This window comes from Passer domesticus, chromosome 4 (genome assembly GCF_036417665.1).
Source record: "Passer domesticus isolate bPasDom1 chromosome 4, bPasDom1.hap1, whole genome shotgun sequence".
In the NCBI taxonomy this organism is placed as follows: Eukaryota; Metazoa; Chordata; class Aves; order Passeriformes; family Passeridae; genus Passer; species Passer domesticus.
Genome location: NC_087477.1, coordinates 42,107,751 through 42,120,090, shown reverse-complemented (window position 1 = coordinate 42,120,090; position 12,340 = coordinate 42,107,751). Strand labels below are relative to the sequence as shown.

The following is a 12,340-nucleotide window of genomic DNA, read 5'->3' as shown; positions in this document are numbered from 1 at the left end:
ACCCATTTCATGATGGTCACAGCAGGTGGTCCAGAGCTGGAGGCACAGAATGTTAAGACTCCACAAAAGCCCTGGCACAGAAATGTTCCTGTTTCCCTCCTGTGTGGATAAGCACCATTCCTGCCCTGCACTGCCATCTCAAGACTCCCCCTCTCCCCTTCCCTAAAGCTGTCTAGGGAGTGTCTGAATGGCCTTTGCTGAAATAGGTGGTAGAGATGCTTCAGTCCTGCAGTTCAGATTTCGCTTCCCTGTCCAAAGGTAGGTAGAGGAATTCAATGGACTCCCTGGCAGATACAGACACCTCCCAATGGGATCTTTCACATGGAGGCAATCTTTGTTTGCTTTCTTCATGCTTGTTAACTTTAATCCCAAAATCACCAGGGTCCATTTCAAGTAAATCCAGAAAGGAAACCAGGATGAAACCGAAGAAGAGGAATTTCTTCAATGAGAAGGAGACTCAAAGCCTTACTTACTGCCTAGGAAGGTTTCAAAGTAGTAAGGTGAAAGGTGTGACACTTCTGTGTAATTTCCTCATACCTCAGGGACTGAAGAGCTTCCTCTCTCCCTCCCCCCAACCACTCACTCACTCTCAAGGCCAGAAACCCCAGCGAACAAGCCCAAAAGGCATTACAGAACAGATGGGTCTGTGGAATCCACCCAGGTAATGAATGCTTCGCCACTACCTTGCAACTGTTGTGAGCATTACTGTGTGCAAAGCACTTAATACAACACATCAACATAATTCCTGAATGAAACCATTCAGATTCATGAAAAGCAACCTGCAACCCAATATTTTCTGCTTTCAAACCCAAGGGGCTGCACTTCTATTACTGTTAAACTTCTGCAGTGCAATGTAAGGTATACTTACCATAATTCTGCATCTGGAAGAGGGAAGAAAACATGTACTTTAATGGAAAAACATCTCTACTGGAGATGGCAAAACTAAAAATATACATTGTGCACCAAACAAACTGGCACATCTTCTTGGGTGACTTTTGTACCTTTAGTACACAAATGTAAGTGGGAAAATCACTCTGGAATATTAAATATAAACCCAAAAACATTGAGGAAGTATTTGTTTGGACTGTTAAGTGTCGTGGAATAATTTAATGATAAAGCCCATGCTTTATTTTTGAGTTAGGCTGAGATGCAGTAAGCGAGCTGTGAGAGGTAAGAATGAAGCCTTTGTTCAGGAGTGCAGATGAGCCAAAGTACAAAAACTTAAGTAAGAGGTGTAAGCCAGTTTCCATTACACTGAAACTCCTGTATTAGAAGGAACCTTATTTTATGCACTAGACATTACTATTTCCATCCTGCTCTCACAGCTAACACAGTAGGGAAAAGGCAGGAAAGGCGGGGAGTTGGAAGGGTATGCTCTTGCCTATATGAGGAACAGACCTGGTTTAACAAGCAGGCAAAATTAATTTTTTAACTGACTGAAGTTAAACCAATGCAGACTGCATACATGCTCACCTTTGTTTACCAAACCTCTCTCAATTAGTCAAGCTTTACTTTCAGATCATCTGGGACTGCTGAAATAAGCACAGTTTCATGAATTCGCAACACGTTAAGGCATTCAAGGAGAATAACATCTTTGGATAGGGATTTTTGGAGGGTATAATTTGCAAGAAGAGTATCTGAAAAGCAAAGCCATTTGGTTTAAGCTGGTCTGCTGAAAGAAATAATGAACAGAAAACATGTTTGTGAAGGATGGTTTAATAGCATCCAAAAGGGCTACTCCAGAGATAAAAAATAACACCTTTGTATTCCCATATCCAATCAATTTGATCACTGTACCATTCCTTTCAGTAAATTACAGCTTCCACTACAGATCTGTAAGTGACCAGCTCTCCAGCAAACAGCATCATTTACTTTTTTGGGTTTTGCATTTAACAAAGACTAGGGACAGAACAGAAAAAATCTGAACCAAGAAGGGAATCAGCAAGACAATGCATGAAATCGCAGGCAAGTGAAACAACTCCAAACAAAGAACCTGTAAACTAAGTATCACTCTCTTCCAGAAGAACAAACAACATAAACAACTAAAATTTATATTTTATAAATGTTCACTTTTATTCAGAAACTTATTGCATACACATTTCCAGAGTCACTTAAGCAGCATATTGAGTAAACTGAAAAAATTTACTGTAGCCTTTTTATCCTTGTACATTTGCTACTGAGCTCTACCACTTTTTCTTTTTTACTTCTCTCAGTAGGCTTCCCAATTATTAAGGAGAGTTTTCTAACAAACAACAACTGTAAACATAATAAAACCTGCATGCCATTTTCCCTTTGAAGTTATTAACTTCGCTATTTTTCTGAAATGAAGTAATGACTTATTTTTTACAACCTGACAAATCATGTTGTACACATGGACAGTACCTATGACTTGCTCAGGCAATAATTGTTTAGATGGATACAGCATTCATTTATGATGCCTTTAATTCAAATAAAAAAAACCACAGAAAACATGGGAACAATTCACTGCATAGTCCTCATTAGCAAGCAAGAGGCTAGCAAATTAATAACAGTGATAGCCAGCACTGAAAATGTAGGAACTAACAGATAGGTTTGGTGACAATTAAAAAAGTAGTTATTTCCATAACTTTGTCTGCTGTTAATAATGCCTCATTTTGTCAGTACTAAACAATTATTACAATCTCCCCAAAATAAACAAAAATATTAATTTCTGAATATAAAATGCCTGAACATATGGAGTAATATTTTTACAGCTTCTGCAGACAAAATACAGTTATCAGAATTTCCATCTTGCTATTGTCCCAGGAAATTTGATACAAACTTTTAAGTCTCTTCTTAATGAGATGAAGTTCATAAGTATCCCAATTTGAACATGCTAATCATATTGTGCAGGAAGGGAGACGGAGAGGTGATAACTGGGAGTCAGAAGAAAGAATACACTGCATTCAACAGGGTTTTTATTCACAGCAGAAGACACCTTTTTGTGGGAAGGGCAATGCAAATGACAGTCAAATAAACTTAATCCAGGCATTACTCTGCTGCACAAATCAAGGATTTAATAGCCCTGGAAGAAAACCACCCAGCTCTGCTTCACCTCTGCCAGGAGTGCACCACCACAAGAAGGACTAAGCAGGTAGATTCCCCTTTCCTCATCTTTAAATTTATTACCACACTAAGATCTGCAATTTACTACTACTCAGTGCTTTCAACTGAAGGATTAATTAGTGAAAGACATTGGAAAATGTAATAAAAAAGTCTGTCATTAACCAGACAAAGTGCTGCAAGTTTGGTGGATCACCACCAAAGGTCAGCATTTATGACCAGTCACTGTATAACAGTACCAATTATTACTTTTCTTTATTGCCCAGCAGGGAAAACTGTTCCCCAGTACCAGGCAGTGCTGCCTTCCCAGCCTCACTCAGTGCACAAGACAGACACAGCTGACAGGACAGCAGTCCTGGTGGTTTTCAAATAAAGGATGAGAGAAGGAAAAGAGAGATGGACGGAACAGGAGGTAATTTCCATCTTGAAATAACGATTACCTTGTCTCATAATTAAATGTTGTGTTGCAATTTGATTAATTCTATTTTTCAGGAAATAAACTGATTCTTCATCCACTGTATTATCTAGACAGGAATGTTATCAGGCACAGACAAAGCTATTAGTCTGGTATTATTCAAAACATTTGCCAATCTGTGCCATATAGCTAAACCTGTGAGAAATAATTGTCAAATTTCTTCTCTTTAACCTTATAAAAAATCTCATTCAAGAAGCCAGTTCTTGTTTATAACACGTATTTATACCACATAGTGTTCAAAGCAGATATATAAAACACCTGTTATTCTATCAGTGATTTTAAATCAGGAACATTTTTAATCTGGAAATCCAACAGCATCTGTCCAAATGCTTTACCCTGTAAGAAAAAGAACAAAACCAACATTTTATTTCACTATCTAAATATACCATCTTTTTAAAATAAGGTGGTTTTTTTTTCAAATGGTTTCATGTGAGTGTTTTTCCTATGATCAGGGTTAGAACTCATTCTAAGTTTTTTGAGTTTTCAAGCATCCAAATCTGAATAGACTGAACAGTTTATCAACTGTTCAATCTATTTATTTGGCACCTAGTGCTAAAATCAATTAATTTGGGGTTCAATTCTATGTATTCATACATAGCATCACCTTACTTTTGAGGAGTCTTCTTGACTATGCTGAGATTATATGCACATGAGCATTTCTGAGCCCATGAGCACAGCTGTGTAAGGCACAGCATTGCTCAGGATCTCATCTTCAGGTTTAGATGTTTTATATATTTAATACTCAGATTGTACGTTTGCAAAAAAAGATCTTAACTTCAGATTCACATAAAATCATCAACACAAAAGACCTCATATCCATCTGCTTTTCATGTTTATATACATAATTTATCAGTATTTTAACTATGGAAGGCATAGCATAGGCTAAATGAGGAGTTGTTCTACAACATGGTTCCTGTATATAATTGGAAACAATCAGAACTGTCTAGTAAATCTGCATTTTTTAAAATGAGAAAAAAGTTTCTGATATTAAATTCTGAAATCAGTTTCTGATAATTTTGCTGGTGCATCAAAAAACTGGTAGTCTTCAAATCAGTAATGCTCTTTATAATGTGCTATCCTATTAGTACACATCTTTTTCACCAAATATTCCAAATCCACTTTCTACTTTCCTATGTTGTTTTCAAACCTTACAAAATTATATAGACAGTATCTATTAATAGGAAATTAAAAGGAAGTGGAGTCAAACCCCAAACCTCACAGTTCCAGTCCAAAAACTGGTTCTAAAGAGACCCATAAAAGATGACTACATTAAAATGATTGCTTTGATACATACCTGTGGGTCACTTCTTAGGGATGCTATACCACCACCACCAAGGGAATTCTTCAGAACAAAATTTAATCCATAGATTCCTGGTAACTCGTATCTGTAAAACAAAAACTGCACATTATTTCTCAGCAGATTTTGGAAGAAACACATGTAGAGAACATCAAACAAAAACCAGCATGCAAAATTTACATGCTTCTGATCACATCCCACTGCTGAGTCAAAAGTCCAAAAGGTAACAAGATTAACACAAGGCCTTACCTGCCTTCTTGTTCCCTCCTCTTACTCCAAATTACCAGCCCTTAATAGTTTTAAAGCTGGTAATCTTTCTCCTATATTCAAAAATCACCAAATTCTAATAGGGCTGTTTCTAGAGGTCTGTCTTTCTGTGAGTTAAAGTCCATATCTGCAAGCCAGAGGTTCAAGATCTGATATGAACTCAGATAACATGATAGGCGAAAGAAAGTATTTGTATTAGCTCCTAGTTCTGATACTGAAAAGTACAATCACTTAACTCCTGGAACTCACTTTTGCTAACAAATTCTGCCAGCTAATTGGAAAGACACCCTCTTCGTTACTGAGAAAGATCTATGAGTTACTACATCAACTCTTAGGATGAACAGATAACTTCATGGCAAATTCAACTCAGAGCTTTCCTGGAGCCATGTACTTTGTTCAGATAAAACTTTATTTTAGTGTGACAGACCTGTGTTTCTGTTCCATCGCCACTGTAAGCATTTTTCCATCCTTGCTTTTGACTGGTGCAGTTCCAATTTGGAAACTTCTGTAGCAGTTTGGCAAATGGCTCTGTGGTTTCCTATTGTTTCATATTCCATAAATAGGACTACAGTATATTTCCATTTGTCTCTCCTTACAGTGTTTTGCTATCTTCTTTCTATTGTTGGTGTTTTTTGGTTTTGCTTTCCTCCAATATTTTCTTTATCTAAATACCTGATAGCTTTGCTTTCATTCCATAGGAAAGAATTTAAATCAGAACATCATCAAGCCATGAGGAATCAACAGAGAAAGATGATACCCAATTTAAATCCTCCTTCCTCCAACATCACTTATTTTTTAGTCACCTACCCGATCTTCATCTGTTTGGGACAGATTCTTTAAATCTTTCTCCTAATGTAGGTGCAATTTCTTGCAGTGCTCTTCCACTCATGATTTTGTCACTTTGAGGTTTTCTCTTTCACCTCCTTTTAAGCACTGTGAAAACCAGGGCTGTTGCTGGTGCTCACAGTCCTGTCTGCCCTTTTATCTTGGGCATATGACCTAAACCTCTTGTGGAAAGAGATGATTCTGCTGAGCAGTGTGGCAATCACTTCAGTTCTTGTTCTAGAAAGCAAGAAGTCATTGGAGTGTTCGTGTCTGTCTCCCAGGCAAAAAGTTTTAGTAAGTTCCTTCAACTTTTTCATTACTGCACTCTACTTTAGTATTAGTACTACTAGTTTTTATTAAGAAAAAAAAATTGGTGTCGGCATTCTGTTACCCTTTCTCAAAAATTAGTTGACAGGCACCATTATAATGCTTGAAGCCAAATCCACTGGGAAGGCAGGAAAAGCAGACTAATCCATCAGTGGTCTATTAGACAACACAAATATGAAGAATAAAGCAATTCTACAATAAGCTACCTACCTAATTTACTAAATTTAATACCATAATCAACTATATATCACAACCCCACCAAATTTTCTGAAAAACGAAATAAAAATTTCCAGTCACCACATACCATGAAAGCAAGAGATCTACCAAAGCAAAGCACTACACTATGAATGTTACTCTGAAAAGCTGGCAAAGATTTTCAAGTAGCAAAGAATTCACAACTGGAAGAGGTCTTCTCAAGACCTAGACTGATGGAATTTTGATTCCCAATATCTCATCTCTCGAAGTGTCATGAAAATCAGTCACGAAAAACAAATCAGGAGGGAAACTGAAGAGCATATAAATGCAGAAACAAGTAAGTGAAAGAATTTAATTTCACTTTCTGCAGTAATTTTGGCATAGAAAATATATAATACAAGCAACAGATCTTAATTTGGAACACTGTAACAAAATGATATATGATGGCCAGCATCTTCACTATTTTAAGGCTTGTCTGTAGCATCTGAGCATCCAAAATATTTCCACAAAGAAAATAAACTTGTGCAATAAAAGGAAGAAAAACCACTGTCACGATTATAATAGTCTTAAGCAGCAACAATACATTGACCAAAATGCTGGCAGGCATTTACTTAGCATAATTAAACAATTTAAGCTTAATTAACTGAGATCCAAAGGAACAAAAATATCTAATTGTACCACTTAATTAAATGTTTTAAGAGCTGCTTTTAAAAAACACAGAAAACAAATAAACCTTTCAAAGAATACTGTATCTGTGACAAAAACCAGTAAGACAAGGAGTATTCACTGTGCTAGCTGAATTCCTATACCTATGCAAAACTGAGTGCCTGCTTCACTACTTTAAATAAAGTGCTGTACATAATACTCAGAGAAGTAAGGTCTTCTGGTGAATCTCCCATTAAAAAGCATGGACATGATAATGACATAAAATTATTTAATGCATTTAAATCAAGGAAAAGACAAGATTCCTTTCATCACAGGAAAGCAGGAGCCAAGTCCATAGGCTTAAAGTGTTTGCATATAAGATATACTGTAGAGAAATAAATATTTTTCCTAACAAATGTATGTAAAAAAAATCTAGAAGGATCAGCATCCACATTTCTTGTTCTTCAGCTCTTGGTGACAACATCACATAGGAAGAAATCAGCTGTCAATTTTTAGTATTTCTGAGCATTGAAATGTTCCCAAAACATTACATATACCACATTTCAGAAAATGAAAACAGTAAAATCTTACAGGATAGTTTTACTGTCCTTAAATGACTGACCTAGTACCACTGCACTGAAAGTTTCTTGTTCTGCATCTTAAGAGACTTGGATCTGTTAAGAATGTACTCCAGCACTCTACTCTGGGAAGCAATCATCTGAGGATTGAAAGACCATCTTTTTCTATTATTTTACCTGCAGATTTGGAAATTCATTAATTTTTGGCGTCCTCTACCAAAATAATCCTACCTTTTCTCTGTTTAGTACACATGTTTAATGCCTCTAGTGAGAAAGCATGAAAGGCAGCTAGTTAACAGACTGATCTGTAGTGAGTAAGAGCCATGGTTGGTATGCTTACAGTAGCAAAACTAATACACAGTTTTTAACTACTCACTATTTAAATAAAGGAAATGAAGGAAAATCAGAAGTAAGACAACTGCTTTTTTAATGACAGTTAAAACTAAAAAATAAACAAGTAATTAAAAACGAAACTACACAATCTGAAGCACATGAGCATAATCCTTATAATCCTAAATATTTCCACAAAAGGTTTTATTCTTTTTCCCCAGTAGCTTTCCAATTCACTCACAGAGCTCCATTATCACATCATTAAAGGAAGCCAAAACCACAAATAGATAATCTAATTAATCAAATTAATTTGGCTACATCCAAACAGAGCAACTTTTATTTATGAACATAAACAGCATTAAGCAATGACAATGAATCCATTTCTAGAACTATCATTAGGAGGAATAACATTGTTATTTCTTCTCATCTCTGCTCTGTTTCCGAGGAAATTCAATTACAATTCTTAGTATCACAATTTATTAGATATATAGATTTGTTAGCACTTATGAAACAGTGGGTGAGATCTGCACTGAGCTGCTTATGAAGACAAAACCAGCACTTACAATTCAAAGATCAGGGGTTAAAATAACTCCAAGCTCTCTCTGAGCTTTGAGCTGTACCTTTCTGACTCAAGCTTTCTCAACAAAAAGACAGCCAACAGTTTATCCACTACCCATGGAAATACATAAAGGATTTTAGCAAAATCTCATGTGCAGCATAACTGACTTTGTATCAAAACATGTTTTAGAGGACAATGTTTTGTGGCAGTATTCAGCTTTTACTTGTTTTCAGAGATAAAAATCTGTTGACTGTTTTACTGGATATCCTTAGGAGAGTGAGGTTCATTACCTCATGCTACAACAAGAGCAGTGTATGTTTCATTCAGTCCCCAGGAAGGGCCCTGAGCATCAGCCATACCACAGAAATAACAATGTAATGTATGCTGTCTGCTGGCAGAGGATATTCTTTAGTAGGTGAGTATCCCACAAAAGTGTCCTGCTTAGGATGCATTGGTGTCTCATTCAGATTTTAAGAGAAATTAGCTATGTTTTTTCTTTAAATTCTGTCTTGGTATATATGGCACAAAAGTGGGTGAGAGTGAAGTACTACAAGGAATACTTTATCTAAAGTGCATGAACTTCATAAATATTAAAATGCTTTGCAGAAACAGGGACAGTATGAGGCCCATTTCTAATGGATCATGAGGTAAGTTTGGGCTCCAGGCTATGTGTGAATGTCTTTCATGTAGTGTTTTACAGATTTCTAACTCTCAGTTCAGCACTGGCTCAGAGGCTTGGGAAGCTTCAGTTACTAAGGCTTCTGCAGTTCCCAAATGGTGTAAAACCAGTGGAAAGATAAATTTCTCAGAGGGCATTGGAAGCTATTTCTAGTCGGTAAAGACATTCTGTACTGGAACAAAACAAAGGAACAGCCCCAACACTACTATGCTAATTCTGAGAATTTAAATGCCTTTGCTAAACCGATTCACGGCCTTTGTCCAGCTTCAAGAGAGGCCCAAGTTCATGTTCTCAGTGACTATACTCAAGCTGTTATTTAGAAAGGCAAAGGAAGATACATTAAAAACCCCAAAGAAAATACATAAAAGTTTGCAATGTTTATACTAACATATTTTAAGATATTTTCTGATACCATCATGTATCTACCATACAACTGTGGGCTGAGCAGCAAGCTACTCACCTTGTTACTAGTTCTTCTTCTGGTTTCTCACGCTCTAAAACGTGTTGAAAATAATTCTCCAGGGCTTGAGCAGTTAAAGTTTTCTTTAGGTATGGATAGTAGAGGGGATGCCGTGCTATCACACCTGTTAGGCATTAACTGGCATTAGATGAAATAGGAACTGTTAAAACCAATTTGTATTTATCTTTTCAAAACCAATTTGAGGTCTTCTGCTTAACTGAAACTGTACATATGAATCCCCTTTAATGAGCTCCTGAATAAAAAACACAACAGACAGCTCTCCCTCTGTCAGTACAGATGTAGGGAGGAGCATGACACCAAAGAATACTAAGTTACCACTAAGTGATCACTGGATTTTTTTCTGCAGCAAACAATCCCTGCCACTGAAAAGACACCTAAAGAACAACAATGTCACAACAAACAACCCACACGCAATTATCTTCCCTTAAGTGGTTTGCAAGACTTAAATATCTAAGTAATCACAATTAACCACAACAAGGAATGATCAGTGACCAAAGGTTTGGTCCTTGCCCCGCCTCTTGCACGGGATTCTGACGTAAGTATGACAATTCACAATTACATTTTTATTGCTGTAAATATGCTTTATAAGCTTCAGCTAATTTTATGCTGAAGCTGAAGTTCCAGAGCAGGATCAGGAAAACAACTTTGTATCACTGGGACTTTTCTATCTGGACTTAAATTAGAGGTTAAGTTTGTTGTTGTTAGTGTTGTTCCTTAGAAAAGCAGCAGTGTCTTTGTATCTGAAGCAGTCTATTACATACATGTCATTCATGATTTGGCAATGCTACACTGCAACAGTGGTCAATCACAGAGAAAGAAAAAGAAAAAAAGGAAAAAAGGAAAAAAAAAATCAACATTGCTTCATTCTTCAACCCAAAAAAACTAGTTTCACAAACAAGGACAAGAAAACTATATTCCTGAATACAAATGAACAAAATTCCTCAGTTTTAGCATGGCAGCTAATAGCAAATCAAATCCCAAACGCACCTTTAATTCATACTGAGCTTTGAACACCACACGCTCTCATCTTCCAACAAGTAAGAGAGCCAATTGTTGCATGCAGAAGTAAGGAATAGAAGGAATTATTAAACAATGCAAGAAGCAGCACAATCAATGCAAAGAGACTGCATACTGAAATATACCATTTGCATTAGCAATATAATAAAAACATTCTTGTACGTATGAGAACGAATTTTAGTATTTCCTAATACTGTCAATGTTTTAGCCATAGACGTGTTACAAAATTAATGTATGAAAATATTATACATGATCAGACAACCAAGAAATTATATTATGTAACATACATACATGAAGGAGTAGCAACCGATATGTAAAAGAAACCTTATAAAGACATTTCTTAACTTCTGGAAGCTCAACTTTCCAACCCTAGACAAAAACCTTTCTTTTTAGCATGACATGCTAGTATTTTTTCTTACTACCTCAGATTACAACAGCTGCTAATCAGAAAACTACAGACATTTCATTAGTAAAATCCATATTCAGTACGTATTCTCTTTTGTTTCAGCACAATTATAAAAAAGGTCAAGTGATGTTTAAACAAATTAAGACTAGCACTTGGTATGTAAGTCTTATGTGAAAATGTTACATCATTTCAGAAAGCAAAAGAATGAAAAATACCTATGTTTGCAGAATTGCCTTTGTCTCCACTTCTAGTATAGGCAAGATCTTCTAAACGGTAAGTATGTGGACCACTTGGCAGATCTGCACAACATAAAAATGAATTAATTTTAAAGGTTCTACAAATAATTGCATATTTTGAAGGAGTAAATGTCAGTTTAAGTGCATGTTTTTTGCATTGTTTGCAGTACTCTGAAAACATTTCCAATCCTTCTCACAGGAGCACCTAGAGAAAAAGAGGCAAGACCGGGGGGCCAATATTAGGAAGTTGATTCCTCCTGCTCTATCTCCCAAATCCTTTCTACTTTTTTACAGCCAGATGCTGTACCAGACATCCCCTCTTCCATGACCCTTCAACATGACTTCCATCTTGGCCTTAGGAATGCAGTACCTCTGAAGGAGGGATAGCAGCTGCTTGTCTTTTCTTTACTAGCCAGTAACTTTTGTCCCCTTAACACACAGATCCCTTCGTCCAGTGCAGGTGGAAAATACCTGCAGTTGCTCCTGTCCTGATTGAACAGACGTTAACAGAATTATCTGCTAATGCTTGTAGAAAAGAGTAACAAATTTCTTTCCAAGACAATGCATCTCTCACTTGCATTTGCACTATACAGCTTCTTATCCAGCTGTATAGAAGAAACCTAAGATTTCTTTTTCAAGTTACTAGTTTTGTAAGTATCTTAGTATTATATAAGAAAATGTATGCTTTCTAGGAAGCCAGTCTTCATTTTCTAACTTGTCAATGTCTGAGTATTGGCTGTTCAAGGAACATGGAGGTTGTTGCACTTCACCGAACAAAGTTCATATTAAATATTTTTATCCATCTATGTATCGAAAAGCAAATACACTCCTGTCCAAACCCAGAAATTTAATATTGTGGGATTCACACAGTATATACCTGAGGTTTGATGGTAAGTTACACAGCACAGACCTCTTGCAATTGTTGATTCTGAGAGTAGTAGG

The 12,340-nt window shown here is 36.4% G+C and overlaps 1 protein-coding gene across 2 annotated transcripts in view; it reads right to left on the bottom strand.

Annotated features, from left to right (window-relative positions):
- Positions 1 to 2,048: 2,048 nt before the first annotated feature.
- Positions 2,049 to 12,340, bottom strand: part of LOC135299065 (uncharacterized) — a 57,790-nt gene continuing 47,498 nt past the window's right edge. The window contains exons 17-20 of one of the 2 annotated variants that reach the window (XM_064417439.1): positions 11,378 to 11,461; positions 9,719 to 9,842; positions 4,851 to 4,941; positions 2,049 to 3,892 (exon numbers count right to left, since the gene is read on the bottom strand). In XM_064417439.1, coding sequence (XP_064273509.1) covers positions 3,818 to 3,892; positions 4,851 to 4,941; positions 9,719 to 9,842; positions 11,378 to 11,461 — 374 coding nt within the window. In that variant the 3' untranslated portion in view covers positions 2,049 to 3,817. Of the gene's footprint in view, positions 3,893 to 4,850; positions 4,942 to 9,718; positions 9,843 to 10,726; positions 10,767 to 11,377; positions 11,462 to 12,340 lie in introns of those variants that run through there. The other variant, XM_064417440.1, reaches the window with a different exon arrangement.